Source organism: Hemitrygon akajei, chromosome 12, assembly GCF_048418815.1.
Source record: "Hemitrygon akajei chromosome 12, sHemAka1.3, whole genome shotgun sequence".
NCBI lineage: Eukaryota > Metazoa > Chordata > Chondrichthyes > Myliobatiformes > Dasyatidae > Hemitrygon > Hemitrygon akajei.
Window position 1 is genome coordinate 12,214,310 of NC_133135.1, and position 16,495 is coordinate 12,230,804.

Here is a 16,495-nt window from a genome sequence, read left to right on the forward strand (position 1 = left end):
GTATACTGTATATATTCTCTGATATTAAATTGAACCATTTGAACCATTTGATATTTCTGGTTGAGATCCTTTGTCAGGACTCCCTACTAAAATAAAATTTCTTTAAATGGAGCATAAGAGCACTTAAAAATAAACTTAGCAAATGCAATGGGAAAAGAGATGGAATATTCAGAATATTTAAAGATGTAACAGCACTTTGAGATGACAAATTACAAAAAACTGAGGTCACCCTAACCCACACAGGCCTACGTTGCCAAGCAAGGCAGAGAGTAACGGCAAATAAAACTTTAAATCAGGCAGCCAAACTCCCCAGAATCACTGCAGCAGCAGGCTTCCAAGGACCTTGATTCCAGGCAGACTTCTGCCACTTTGAAAATAGTTTGTTATCTTTCCCTTCATCAGAGCAGAAGTCAAGCCAACCACAAAAGAAAGCGATTGGTTATTGAGGAGGGTGAATGCAGTCACGTGCGCCTGAGGACCTGCTATAAAGAGGCAGAAAGTGAGCCTACGGTCACCTTGCTGTTGATAACAATGAGGTGGATTATTCTTGCACTCGCCTTTGGCGTTGTGGGTAAGTTTAAAACGTCCTATTATTCTGGTCTAGGGGAGAGGGGGGCCAGTGATGTTTACTGGTGCAAGTGGTAAAGGACCCCAGGTACATGGAAGATTTTAAAGGGTGTAGAATATATTGAATGGTTCCAATAGAGGAGTCTGAGATATGGAAAAACAGTGAGTTGAAAGAGAGTTCTAAAAAGTGACAAAAAGGGAAAGGCGATTGATTGATCAGTCACAAGATTGGTCGGTCTCTGGAGTGGCGGAGGCTGAGGGGAGATCTGATAGAGGTTTATAAGATTATGAGAGGCATAGATAGAGTAGACAGAGAGTATCTTTCTCCCAGGGTAGAAATGTCTAATACAGGAGGGCAGTCATATAAAGTGAAGGGGTAATTTCAAAGGAGATGTGGGGGGCAACTTTTTTTTTTAAACACAGAGTAGTGGGTACCAGGAATGCGCTGCCTGGGGTGGTGGTACAGACAGGTACATTAGGTACTTTTAAGAGACGTTAGATAGACACATGAATGTGAGAAAAATGGAAGGATATGGGCATTTTGTAGACATCAGGGATGAGTAAGGTGGCCCATTTGATTACTAATTTAATTGGATCGGCACAACATTATGGGCTGAAGGGCCTTCTCCTCTGTTGTACTGTTCAACGTTTCATGTTCTCTAATCATAGAGAAGGCTAAAAGATGGCACTGCATTCTATGTTCTAGATGAGGGGACTTTATTTCATTTTCCTTTTCTTTTTGCAATTTAGAGTATATTACCAAATGTGGGGAACTAATTCTACAGTGGGTTATAAAATGAAATCGGATAGCTGCTATTCAGAAATAGTCTTGTGGGGTTGAAGTCATGGAGTCATAGGAAAGTACAGCACTGAAGCAGGCCCTTTGGCCCATCTAGTCCATGCTGCACAATTTAAACTGCCCATTCCATTGACCTGCACTGTAAATAACCTTCACTAAGAGGCTCGTAAGAGTGTGGAATGAGCTGCCAGCACAAATGGTGCATGCATAAGAGAAGTTTGGATAGGCACCTGGATAGTAGGGATATTCCCAGTGCAGGTTGATGGGAGTAGGCAGTTTAAATGGTTTTGGCATGCACTGGATGGGCAAAAGGATCTGTTTCTCTATGACTCTATGACCATAGTTATCCATATAGCTATCTAAACTTCGCTTCAACATTGAAATCAAGCTCGCATGCCTCACTTGCTCTGGCAGTTCATTCCATACTCTCACCACCCACTGAGGGAGTAAGTCTACCCTCATGTTCTCCTTAAACATTTTACCTTTCACCCTTAATCATGACCTCTGGTTGTAGTCCCACCTAACCTCAATGGAAAAAGCCTACTTATATTAACCCTATCTATACCCTCATAATTTTGCATTCCTCTATCAAATCTCTCAATCTTCTACAGTCCAAGAAATAAATTCCTAACCTATTCAATCTTCCCTCTGGTCCCCCAGACACAACAACATCCCTGTGCATTTTATCAGTAGTCTTTCAGCCTTATTTACATCTGTCCTGTAGGTAGATGACCAAAACTCACCAATATTTTATACAATTTCAACATAACGTCCCATCTCCTACACCAATACTTTGATTTATGAAGACCAATGTGCCAAAAACATTCTTTAGGACGCTATCTATATGTGATGCCACTTCCAATTAATTATGTACCTGTATTCCCAGATCCCTTTGTTCTACCACACTCTCCAGTGCTCTGCTGTTCACTATGTAAGACCTACCCAGGTTGGTCCTGCAGAAGTGCAAAAGATCGCACTTACCTGCATTCAATTCCATCGGCCATTTTTCAGCCCCTTTTTATGAGGATGTAGGAGCAAACTGCAATATCACATGGAGTTGGTGTTCAAAATACAAGACAATTTATTAAAAATGTGCACTGGGAGATGAGCCAAAGCTGATCTACCTGAGCAAGAATTTGGGACACCTCTTACACTCTCCGTTGACAAGATTATCTGTAAAACTACGTTTTGATAACAGAATGGTGGCTACTGGAAGACTTAATTAAGCAACAGACTAGGTCCGGATTACAAAACAAAATGATTATGCACAGATCTAACAATAAATTGATTGAATGTTCCATTACAACAATGGGGGCACTCTATATCATAATGAGTGGAGTTCCTGAAACCTGGGTGTCATTGCTGCTGAATTCCACATCTCTAACTCTAGGTTTTGTTTGCACTGCCCTGAACCACATTAAAACAATCCATGTCCCTATTTACTGGTTATTAGTCCCCACTATTCTTTCCCCTTCAGCAGAGGAGGAAGTTTTGGATTGAGATTAATCAGCATGAGAACCAGGTTGAATATCATCGGCATATGTGGCAAAGTTTGTTCTTTGTGACAACAGTACAATTTGCTGATAATAGAAAAAAATAAACTATAGCGTGTATGTACAATGTGTGTGTGTGTGTGTGTGTGATAGTTAAATCAACAGTGCAAAAATAGAAATAGTGAGGTGGTGTTCATGGGTTCAATGTCCATTCAGAAATCTGATGGCAGAGGGGAAGAAGCTGCTCCTGAATCATTGAGTGAGTGCCTTCAGGCTCCTGCTCCTCCTTCCTGATGGTAACAATGAGAACAAGGGTGATGGGTGAAAATAAGGATGAGAACCAGGATCCTGGGTGATGGGAGTCCTTAGTCATGGATCAAGTCAAGTCAAGTCACTTTTTATCGTCATTTCGACCCATCCTCACCACCTTTTTCAGGTGTGTTCCTTGAAGGTTTTCTGGATACTACGGAGGCTGTTCCCAAGATGGAGCTGAATGAGTCTACAACTCTCTGCATCTTATTTCAGTCCTGTGCGGTAACCACCCCCCTCCCATACCAGACAGATACAGCCAGTTAAAATGCTCTCCACAGTACATCTGTAGAAATGTATGAGTGTCTTTGATGATGTACCAAATCTCCTCAAATTCCTAGTGAATCTCCCCTCAGCCTCCGCCACTCCAGAGACCGACCAATCTTGTGACTGATCAATCAATCGCCTTTCCCTTTTTGTCACTTTTTAGAACCCTCTTTCAACTCACTGTTTTTCCATATCTCAGACTCCTCTATTGGAACCATTCAATATATTCTACACCCTTTAAAATCTTCCATGTACCTGGGGTCCTTTACCACTTGCACCAGTAAACCTGTGCCTTCTTTGTAGTTACATTGATATTTGTAGTGGGGCCCAGGATGGATCCTCAGCGATATTGACACCCAGGAACTTGATGTTACTCTCTCTTTCCATTTCTGATCCCTCTATGAGGACTGGTGTGTGTTCCCTCATCTTCTCCTTTCCAAAGTTTACAATCAGTTCCTTGGTCTTACTGACGTTGAGTCCAAGTCTGTTGCTGCAACACCACTCAACCAGCTGATATATTTCATTCCTGTACCTCCTCTCATCACCATCTGAAATTGGGCACTGCATGAACCTGATGGATCAAATGACCTCTTCTACTAGAAGGTACAAATAGTAATGTCTTCGCTTCATTGCACCAGAGACGTGGGTTCACTCATGACTTCAGGTGCTCTCTAGGTGAAGTTTGCATGTTCTCCCCTACCTGAGCTCCAGCCACATACCAGAGGTGTTCACATTGGTAGTTGCTTTGCCAACCGTAAGTTGTCCCTAAGTGTTGATGAATGGAAAGAATTGAGAGAAAATAAAGAGAATAGTGAAAAGATTTGTGTAGGGTTGCCTAATTGAGTGGTTTATGGTCGGTGTAGACCTGTTTCTCTGTGACCATGAGGCAACACACACAAATGCTGAACGATCTCACCAGGTCAGGCAGCAACTATGGAGAGGAGTAAACAGATGATGTTTTGGGCCAAGACCTTTTATACTCCATGACTCTAATTATTCAAGTAAAGTATTAAGTACAGACTAAGAGTAAATTTGCAAATTGCTTTGTGACCTTCGCATTTGTTTTAAGATTCTTTTTTTTATCCCACAGGAAGCCAGCAACTACAGTATGGTAAGGACCTCTTCGCTTAAGCATGCCAGCTTTTATGAAGTTCAAGTTCAACTTTATTGTCATTCAACCATATACATGCATACCGCCAAACAAAAAAATATTAATCCGGACCCTAACTCTAATCTTATTGCAAGGTGCACAATGCAGTACATATAATTAATACACAATACATAATGTAAAATGAATACAAGTAAATTAATAAATAATAAAATAAATTCCAGGCAATTGACATTTGGCATAAGGTGCATTTACAACACAAGTTAAAAAGTAAACAGTTTAATTTTGCTAGTGCTTCATACAATACATGTTGAGACCTAGGTGGTGGCAGGGAGTTCAGTAATCTCACTGCCTGGGTGAAGAACTGTTTCCCTTCATGACAGTTCTTGTCCTAATGCCATGGTATCTCCTCCCTGATAGTAGGGAATCAGAAAGATTGTGGGACGGATGGGAGAGATCATTGACAATGCTAGGAGCCCGGCATATGCAGTGCTCATGATAAATATCTCAGGTGGGCGGAAGAGAGACCCCAATGATCCTCTCAGCAGTCCTCACAATCCTTTATACAGGCCCTAGTGGTAGTTAATCACTCATTGAGTGCTTTTCACTTACAGAGCCATTTTTCAATCCAAAGAAAGTTTACCTTTACCAGTATCAAGGGGTCATTCTTACGGGGCTTCCAGAAAAAGGCTTGACTAAAGGAGGTCTAAAGCTCACCAGCAAAGTGGAAATTAGAGCGAAGGGGCAGAGGACCTACGTCCTCAAGGTAAGGAGCTTCTACCTTCTGCGAATGTCTAGATATTTACTTATTTGGAGATACAGTATGTTAACAGGCCCTTCTGGCCCAATGAGCTTGCGCTGCCCAGTTATACCCATGTGACCATTTAACTTACGGACCTGTACGTCTTTGGAATGTGGGAGGAAACCAAACCATCCGGCAGTCACAGGAAGAGCATACAAACTCATTTCAGACAGCGGGTTACCAGCATTGTGATGCTGTTAGGCTAACCATGCTACCCCCCTCCCCCCCGTATCCTTCCATCTAGTCCATCATCGTAATGTGTTCATTCAGAAAGATTAACTGTATCATCAAGGCTACCTGCCTCCCTAGCCATTCCTTTTTCTCTCTTCTACCTTCTGGGAGAAGATGATGGAGTTTGAAAGCCCAGATGACCAGCCTCAGAAACATCCTCATCCCCGCAGCTGTCAGCCTCCTGAACCGAACACCTCTCTCACGTCCCCTTCCCGGCGGAGCTGCCATGTTGACGAGTCCTTAAGTCTATCTCCTCTGCTCTTGTTACTTCAGCATTTCTTTTAGCGCTGCCTCAGTGTGCACTGTGATCTCTGCACTGTTCTGATCTATTATGTTCTTGTTGCAGTAATTGGTGTTGTATTTATTATTGCCATGTTTTGGAGGCCCTCCGTTGGTCCTTGTAGACCATGGATTTTGTGTCCGAGCTGTCTATATGATATGCCAGCCAGGGCAGTACAACGTGGAGAGCAAGCTGTTGCCCCCACAGCAGGCTCCCCCTCTCCACGCATCTGATGAAACCAAAGGAATGGACAGAGATCGATTCAGTCTGGCAGCAGCAGCATCACAGGAATTGCCAGTCAGTGTTGAACTCAATGTTAGACTGCTTCAGGGACTCTAGCTCTGGAAAGTTTCCTCTGGGTTTACTCCCGAAATCCTCCCCATGAGTGGGTATAGCCACGAGGCTACAGCGGTTTAAGATCAGAGTTTTCCTTCTCCTAGAGAAGCAGCCAACCTCGGCTGAGGAGCCCCATCTGCCCAAATCAAGTTATTTTAAGGCACCGGTAACCTGGCTTTGCCCGTTCTCCTGTCAGTAGAAACAGCTCCACCTGGCTCAGTAGCTAAGCCATTCATGAAGGCCAAGAGCTTGACTTGGTTGTCAGAGGCTATTTGAGGAGCGCGCCACTGGGAGTATTTAATAAGTTGTGGAAGCTTATCCCCATTATCACACCCCCCCCCCCACTATAACAAACTGAAGGAACTATTGCCATTTTACTCTGCGAGTTTCACATGAACAATGAATCTCATTTCACCCTGCTGTACATGACATGAACTAAACTAAATCAGAAGGTACAGCATGCTTTCTGTTTGAGGCCTCAGGAAATCTCACTGGAAGCCAAGTCACAATATCAGCTGTGAGTCAGAAATCTGTGTTTAAATAAAGATATCAGCTTTGTTTGTCACACGTACATTGAAACGTGCAGTGAAACACATTTGTTCTATCGTTAAGTGTCATGTTGTATGATGTGGGCGATCATGGTGTTTCCAAGAGCATGATTGTTCTCCTCCAGCCTGAGGGTGGCCTCACCATTAGGTAAACCAAAACAGTCTTCATATGTTAAGGCAGGACAGGACATGAAGAGAAGGTGGTAGAGCCTTGGGGAGAGTTATTGAACAGTGATACCTCCAGGTACATCTATATAGATCTCTGAAATTGGCAACACAGACCGACCAAGAAGGTATACATACGGTATGTTTGCCTTCATCAGTTATAAAGGTCATGTTACACTTGTCCACCTGGAGTATTAAGTGCACTTCTGGTCACCGTGCTGTGATATCAGCAAGATAGGGTGCAGAAAAATTCACAGGAATGATTCATAGACTGGAGGGATTGAATTATAAGGTGGGGATAGGGTGGGGATGTCTACTCTGGAGTAAAGGAGGTCAAGGGGTGACCTTAGAGAGGATTATAAAATCATGAAGAGGCTAGAGAGGTAGCATCTACAGTCTTTCTCCCAGGGCCAACATCATCATTATGCACTGTGTCGTATAGCGTTAGTGATCATGGCCTTTCCATGACCATGACTTTTCTTGGCAAACTTTTCTACAGAAGTGGTTTGCTTTGTTCTGGGCAGCGTATTTACAAGACGGGTGACCCCAGCCATTATCAATACTCTTCAGAGATTGCCTGCCTGGCGTCAGTGGTCACATAACCAGGACTTGTGATATACACCACTTGCTCCCATTGCTCTGATAGGGAGCTAAGCAGGTACTACACCTTACCCTAGGGTGACCTGCAGGCTAGTGGAGGGAAAGAGCGCCTTACACCTCCTTTGAAACAGATGTATCTCCACCCCACCAACCAATGTACTATTTGCGTCAATTCAGATTTCTATTTACTTTTGCACTGAATAAAAAACAACACCCTGGAAACATAAGTCGCACAGGTGGAGGCAGGGGCTGACACTGAGGTTCGAATTCTACAGAGGGCCATGATGAAGGGCCTGGAGCGAACTGTCGACTATTGCTCTGCCCCCACTGTCCCAGTGAGTGTTGGCAATAACTGAACCCATGTAGAGACAGAAACAAAGGCTTAGACATAGGAATTCCAGCAGAAGATCAGTGACTCCACCAAGTGACACCGCAAGATGAATCGTTCTTAACACAAGAACAGCCGCGATAAGCGCTAATTAGGAGTTCACTTTAAATAATCATAGTAGACTGAAAACCGTGCCAGTCAAAATAAACCTGACAAGATTAAACAAAAAGCACAAGGGCTTAATGACTCTAAGTGAGGCAACAATTAACAAATACAGGTGCCCTAGAAACCTCAGAGCCCAATGCACTATGACTCAACGCTCAAGTCCGCAGGGACTCATGACTGTACTTTCAGCCTGGATGGTTCAGGGAGCCTTGGGGAACTTGGGACAGGGCTGGTAAGCTCTGAGACAGGGTTGGTAAACTGAGGGACATTGCATTTAAGTTTGAAACATGGTAAGCAATGGGAGACCTAGCAAAACTTGTCAACCTGGAGACCAGGAAGAAACTATGAACATAAACTGGATTAGCTCGGAATGTAGACTTGGAAAGCTCAGAACATAGCTTGGGGAAACTCAAGCTGGGGACAAGTACCAAGAATAGAAAGCACTCTCACCTTCAGCCAAATGTTGTCCAAGCTGCTGATGAAGCTCCACTGGGTCCACTGATCGCGGGATCTTTGTCTCATGGTGAGTGTTGGCAATAACTAAATCCAGATGCAAAGGAATGACAGCCTCTAATGTAGAGACAGAAACAAGAGTTTACACAAAGGAATTCTTCCTGACATTGATGGCTTGATCAAGTGACCCCGTGAGACGAACCATTCTCAACACAAGTATGCCATGATAAGTGCTAATCAGGAGTCCACTTTAAATAATCACAGTATGCAGAAAACCCATGCCAATCAAAATAAACTTGATAAGATTGAACAGAAAACACAATGGCTTGCTAAGACAACAAATAACAAATACAGGGGCACTAGACACCTTGGAGCCCAATGCTCCAGATGCTTCACAGGCCCGCAGGGCTCGGGACACCCACAGATGCTGCCTGATCCACTGAGTTCCTCCAGCATTTTGTTTCTTGCTCCAGGTTTCAGCACCTCAGTCTCTTGTGTCTCCACAACCAGTCTTGTCAACCAATAGAAAACACAATTAAGATTTGGAATGAAAACAGAAAATGTAGGAAAAACACAGAAGGTCAGACACCATCTGTGGGAAGAGAAACAATGTTAACAACTGCATATGCCAAAGGCAATCTCCTTCCACAGATGCTGTCTGACCTGCTGAATGGTTCTACCATTCTATGTTTTTTTTTTAATTTCAGGTTTCCAGCATCTGCAGTTGTTTAAAGATAGAGTTTAAAGATTAGCTTTATTTAGCTTAAGTACATTGAAACATACAGTGCAATGTATCACTTCTGTCAACAACCAACACAATCTGAGGATTATGCTAGGGGCTGCCCACAAGTGTTGCTATGATTCTGACACATCACAACATAGGAAATCATAAACACAAGATGATTTAAACTTCAGGCACAAGAAAATCTGTAGATGCTGGAAATCCAAAGCAACACCCACAAAATGCTGTAGGAATTCAGCAGGTCAGGCAGCATCTATGGAAAAGATTTAACAGTTCATGTTTTGGGCCAAGACCCTTCTTCAGGAATGAGAGGGAAGGGGCGAGATGCCTGAATGAAAAAGTGGAGGGAGGGGAATGAGGCAAGCTGAAGCCAAGTGGATGGAAAAGGCCAAGGGCTGTAAAAGAAAGAATTGTATAGGAGGGGAGAGTGGACAATGGAGAAAGGAAAGAAAGCAGGAGGGGTCCCAGGAGGAAGTAGTAGGCAGGTGAAGAAGTAAAAGGCCAGATTGGGGAATAGAGGAGGGGGAAGTTTTGTTCACCAGTGGGAGAAATCGATATTCATGCCATCAGGTTGGAGGGTACTCAGATGAAATATAAGGTGTTGCTCCTCCATCCTGAGGGTGGCCTCATCTTGGCACAGGAGGAGGCCATGGATTGACACTTCGGAAAGGAAATGGGAAACAGAATTAAAATGTTTGTCCACTAGGCTGCCCCACTTCTGGTAGATGGTGCAGAGGTGCTTGACGAAGTGGTCCCCCAATTTACGATTGGTCTCACCAACATAGCGGAGACCGCATCGGGAGCACCGGACACAATTTAAACTTCTGTCTGCAGATGCTGCAATCTGAGTAACTCAGAAAACACTGAAGAACCTCGGCAGGTTGGGAAGGAAACTCTGCATCTATGGAAGGAAATAGAAAGTCGATGTTTTGGGTCAAGAGCCTTCACCTGGGCGGGTCAGAAGTTTGTGTTGCAGTTACAGAGAATGTAAGGTGCAGGTCCACAAATAAAGTACATGGGCCACAGTGGGGCAACTTGGAGAGACAGACTTCCATCTTTTAGCATATGAGAGATCCATTCAAGAATCTGATAACAATGGGATAAACACTGTCCTTGAGCCTGATGATAAATGCTCTCAAACCTTTATGTCTTCTGCCAGACAGGAGAGCAGAGAAGAGAGAACGACCAGGGTGAAGGGGTCCTTGATAATGTTGGCTGCTTTCTCAAGGCAGCAGAAAGAGTAGACAGAGTCCATGGAGGGGAGGCTTCCATGATGTGCTGAGCTGTGTACACAATCTCTTCAATTTCTTGTGGTCATGGGTAGAGCAGTTGCCATAAATATCAGGATAAGATGTCCTCTGTGCTATATCAAAAGAATTTGGTGAGGGTCAAATGGAACATACCAAATTTTGTTAACCTCCTGAGGAAGTGGAGGTGCAAGTGAACTTTCTAGAGTCTGATAACAGTGGGATAGAAGCTGTCCTTGAGTCTGGTGGTACCCGCACCTGAAGTTTTCTGTCGTCTGCCAGATGAGAGGGGAGAGGAAAGAATGATTAGGGTGGGAGGGGTCCTTGATCACATTGGCTTCTTTCATGAGGTGGCAGGAAGTGTAGACAATACTCTGTAAAAAGACATATCATAAAAAGCATATTACTCTTTTCTATCTTCAGATCTTGTCACCTGAAATCCAAGAGTTCAGTGGATCTTGGCCGGATGAGGAGTTCATTCCGTCTTGGAAACTGACTCGAAAGTTGACTCCCCAACTGACCCAGCCTGTCGAATTTGAGTACAACCGGGGACGCGTTGGAAATCTCTTTGCCCCTCGAGGCATTTCCGAAAACATCCTCAACATCCACCGAGGCATCCTCAACATGTTTCAGATCAGCATTAAGAGGAATCAGAACATCTATGAGTTGCAAGAGGTATTTTGTTGCCGATTGTCACCACTTACAGGATGAAGGACATTAATTGTTCAGATATAATTTTCTGTGTATAGTTAATGACAAGCAGGATTCCACACGATGAGGAGATTGCCATCGACATGAAATACCACTATATTCATGGAAGCATACAGGGATTGAGCTCAGAAACAGGCCTTTTGGCCCATCACGTCTTTACTCCTAGACAAATGTCCATTTATACACAAATCCTTTCCAAAAGGTTTAAAGATTGGAGATTAGCATTATTTGTGACATATGCATAGAAACGTATAGTGAAATTATCTGTTTGCATCAAGGACCAACACAGTCTAAGATGTGCTGGGCACAGCTTGCAAGAGTCACCACACTTCCAGTGCAAACCAAGCATGCCCCCCAACTTACTAACTCCAACCCATACGTCTTTGGAATGTGGCAAGAAATAAAAGCATCTGAAAGAAACCCATGTGTTCATGGGGAGGACATGCAAACTCCTTACAGACCGCGGCAGGGCTTGAACCCCAATCAGTGACTGCTAGCTCTGTAAAGTGCTTGTTTGCCACTATGCGACCGCGCTGCCTACAAATGCTTTTCTTAATCCGTTTTTATTCTCCCCAGTGTCCCAAAACTACAAAACCATTTTCAGGACAGCAGAAAAGATTATTGGCTGTAACCTACCAACCCTGCAGGACTTGTCCACGACAAAGAAGTAGGCAGAAGAAAACGTTCTGGATACTATCCACCTTGCAAATTATCTTCTCCAAAATCTCCCTTCCGGAAAGCATTACAGGGTTATTGAAACCAAAAAAAAACAAAACAAACAAACTTCACACCATCTTAAAAATTCCTTTCCCCAGGCATTTAATCTGATCAACCATTCTAGTTAGCCTCACCCCGTTCTATCTATGTGGGAGGAAATCAGAGCATCTGCACTGTAAATACTATTTGTAATGCTGCTTACATTGTAAATACATGCTGGTATTTATATATTTAAGCACTTTTATTCCATATCCATACTTCTAACTTTTTTTAGATAACTCTTTATAGTAGTTGAATGTTGTTTCCGTTGCATGTTGCACCAACACATCTCAACAAATTCCTGTTACATGTGGCAAATAAAGCTGATTCTTGACCCTTGACCAACACTCGTCAGATTCAACCAGTTACCCAACACACTAGGGGCAACTTCCAGTCAGCAAACCTAACATTTTGCAATTTTTGGATTTTTGGGATTGCCAAACTCCACACAGACATGACCGGGTCTCTGCTGGTGTGAGGTAGCAAATCTTCACTGCGCTAATGAAGGAACAGCGGTCTATATTCACATCACAATGATGTTCACTTCATTCTAAATGAAACCTTGGTGGGTACTTGCTGTGCAAGAAATTGGTAGATTAGCTTATATTTTCAGGTTTATTATCACTGACATAGCTCAGGAGATCTGTTATTTTCTGGCAGCAGTACAGTGAAATTCAGAAAATATACTATAAATTACAATAAGACTATATAAGAAATAAATAAATAGTGCAAAAAGAGAGCAAAAATAGTGAGATATGTTGTGAATTTTGTTATTTTGCAGCTGCAAAAGAATACATAATTTTTTACTTTACAATAAAAAAAATTAAAATAAATATGCCGTGGAAAAAGAGAACAAAATAATGAGGTGGTGTTGATGGGTTCATTGCCAGTTCAGAAATCGGATGGTGGAGGGGAAGAAGCTGTTCCTAAATCATTTACTATGTGTCTTAAGGCTCCTGTACCTCCTCCATGATGGTAGTAATGAGAAGAGGGCGTGTTCCGAATGTTAAAGGTTCTTTAACAATAAGTGCTGCCTTCTTAAAGATGTTGTCAAGGGTGGGGAGGATTGTGCCTCTGATCCTGTTCATTGTAGGTTGGTGAGTGAATTCCAAGATATGAATCCAAAGAAAGTGAAGAACAACATAGCTTCCTGAGACTGAGATCATAGCTCAATATGGTTGTTAAAAGAGTTTTTAGTCTATTGGCCTTCATAAATCAGGGCATTGACTGCAGGAGTTAGAGGCTAGTGCCCACATAATGAGGTACAGTGAAAACATTGTTTTCTATGTCATCCATACAGATTATTTCACCACACCCGTCACTTGTTGCAGATACAATATTTGTTTGGTTAATAAACCAGCGGGATTACTTGGCTTAAATTGTGCTGAGTTTGCTACGTGTTGCTGCAGCTGCTTTATCCCAGCAAGAGAAACAACATCTCAATGAAAAAGCTTGCGACAGTCATGAGGTTGATCCATTGACGTTGAACACCTAGCTTCTGACTTGTTCTGCCCACCATTGAGAGAGGAACAATAAGCAGGTTGCTTGAACTATAATTGTCCGTGTAGTGAAGGAATCCCACTGTGCTGTTGGGAAGGGAGTTCCATGATTTGGGTCCAATGACAATGAAGGAAGAGGGATATACTTCCAGGTCAAATTGCATATGATCGATGGATGCATCATGTTGAGTATCCTAACTGGTTGCATCATAGCCTGGTGTGGAAGGTGTTGTTGCAATGGCTATATGTAGTTGTTCACTTCAATTGTTTGCATGATTTGCGGGGTTTTTTTACTTTCTCTTGTGCATGGGGTGTTGGTCTTTTTTTAAAATTTTTCTTTTGGGGTTTCTTGCTTTGTGGCTACCTGTGAGCAAACAAATCTCAAGGATGTATAATTTATACATTCTTCGATACTACTTTGAATCACCAGTGCATGGGAACGGAAAAGCCTACAGTAGGCGGTGGACGCAGCCCAATCCTTCATGGGCAAAGCTCTCCCCCCCACTGAGTACATTTACACGTCACAAGGAAACAGCATCAATTATTCAGGACCTCCACCATCACATCATGCTCTTTTCTCACTACCACCATCAGGCAAGAGGTAGAAGAGCCTTAGGTCCCACACCACTGTTAAGGAACAGATATTACCTGACAACCATCAGTCTTCTGAACCAGCATGAATAACTTCACTCACTACAACACTGAACTGATTCCATAACCTATGAACTCATTTTCAAGCACTCTACAATTCATGTTCTCGGTACTACACATACTTTTCTGTTTGCACCATTTCTCTTTTCAAGTCAAGTTTATTGTCATTTAACTATATATATAAAACATATATAACCATATAATGTATATAGAAATGAGACATTTCTTCAAACTAGGGTGTAAAGGACAATAGTACGCATGACAGACATAACACAATATAACTTATGAAGGTACAGATAAAATCACACATAAATAACAAACTAAAGTACATTAATTTTAAATATTGGAAGGTATGGAACAGATTAATCAGAGACCCTTTGAATACTATGCAGTCAGGAGTTCAGAAGTCTAATGGCCTGGGGAAGAAACTGTTTCTCATCATTTTGCACATTGGTTATTTGTCAGTCTTTGTTGATGTATAGTTTTTCATAAGTTCTATTATATTTCTTTATTTCCATGTAAAAGCAAATGAATTTCAGGGTAGTATAGTTGAATATATAGGTACTTTGATAATAACTTTAACTTTGATCATGTTTTCATGCAGCTGTCATTCTCTTAGCAGCAATGGTGAACCTATGGTACATGCAAAAATTTTGTTAGTACATGGTTTGCAGTGCTGCCCTTAGATTCTATAAACCCAACCCATAATTTAAAAAAACAAATTAAATCATCCTTACTGTAAAGTGAAGCAGCAAATGCTTTTTTACAACCCGAGAGCTGTGAGATGTTTTTACAGGAAACATTTCACACCAGTTTGATGCCAAATATATGGTTGCAAGAAAACATGATGTTGATCCTTTACACTCTGTACTCTCTGTGCACCCATGACTGTCGCCACCCACAGCTCCAATCTGCTAATTAAATTTGCAGATGATACTGCACTGATTGGACTTGCCACATGTAATGAGACAGCCTACAGAGAAGAACTCATCACCCTGACACAGTGGCGTCGAGAAAACAACCTCTCCCCTAATGTCGCAAAAACAAAGGAGCTGGTTGTGGATTACAGGAGGAATGGAGACAGGCTCACCCCTATTGACATCAATGAGAGAGCGAACAGCTTCACGTTCCTCAATATACACATCACCGAGGATCTGACTTAGTCCGTACGTACCAGCTGTGTGGTGAAAAAAGCACAACAACACCTCTTTCACCTCAGACGGTTGAAGAAGAGTGCCCAAATCCTAAGGACATTCTACAGGGGCACAATTGAGAGCATTCTGACCGGCTGCATCACTGCCTGGTATGGGAACTATATTTCGCTCAATCGCAGGACTCTGCAGAGAGTGGTGTGGACAGCCCAGTGAATGTGAATTTACCTCTATTCAGGACATTTATAGCAACAGACACATGAAAAGGGCCCGAAGGATCATTGGGGACCCGAGTCACCCCAATCACAAACTGTTCCAGCAGCTACCATCCCAGAAACAGCACTGCAGCATTAAAGCCATGATCAACAGGTTCCGGGACAGCTTCTTCCACCAGGCCATCAGGCTGATTAATTCACGCCGACGCAATTGTATTTCTAATCTACATTTACTCCTCAGTTGTATATCTTACTGTACATACTACTTACTACAAATTACTATAATTTACACATTGCACACTTAGAGACGTAACATAAAGATTTTTACTCCTTGTGTATGTGAATAAAGTCAATTCAAATTCAAGTTCAAGTTCAAATGACTTCAAATGATACGCTTTGAAATCTTCGCAGACCTGGTGTATGCAACAGTATTTGGATTGCAAATGGTGCAATAACAATACTATTTTGAAATTATGTTATTTTTTTTTAAAGATTAATTTTTGAATAGGGTTTCTACAATACTTCATGTATTTCAATCTGTCTCTATTATACTTTTATTAATAATAAAACACTAAATAAGCAACAAACCCTATCACCCCATCTTTTTCCTTAAAAATGTCCATAGTTGTTGCTACTGATTCTTCAGTCTTTGCTCAGAATTACCACAGCAAGTTAGATAATTTATAGCCAATTTGGGCACATGATCTCAGAAAGGTTTGCCACCCCTGGTCTAGTGTGTTGGTGATTAAAGGGGACAGGTATTGGTGGTGTTCTCCCCTTGTTGATATATACGTGCATTGATCAACTGCTTTTCTGCCTAGAATGGATTGGAAGGCGTCTGTCACACGAGTTACACCATCCAAGAAGACAAGAAAGCCAAGCATATTATCATCACGAAGTCCAAGGATCTGAATGCCTGTGAGGAAAAGATCTCAGAGTCTAAGGGCAGTGATTACTCCCAGCGATGCAAAACCTGCCAAATGGTAAATGTATGGCGCTGCTTCATCAAAGAGAAAAGAATCATGCAAACACATATCAATTTTCAAAGTTCAATCCCAACTCAGTAGGCAAC

At 42.3% G+C, this 16,495-nt stretch overlaps 1 protein-coding gene across 1 annotated transcript in view; it reads left to right on the forward strand.

Moving 5' to 3' along the window:
• The first annotated feature begins 531 nt into the window (after positions 1-531).
• LOC140737429 (vitellogenin-like) overlaps positions 532-16,495 on the forward strand; it is a 120,344-nt gene continuing 104,380 nt past the window's right edge. Inside the window, exons 1-5 of the mRNA XM_073063916.1 lie at positions 532-571; positions 4,526-4,546; positions 5,158-5,309; positions 10,864-11,115; positions 16,245-16,406. Of these exons, the coding sequence (XP_072920017.1) occupies positions 532-571; positions 4,526-4,546; positions 5,158-5,309; positions 10,864-11,115; positions 16,245-16,406 (627 nt within the window). The remainder of the gene's footprint in view (positions 572-4,525; positions 4,547-5,157; positions 5,310-10,863; positions 11,116-16,244; positions 16,407-16,495) is intronic.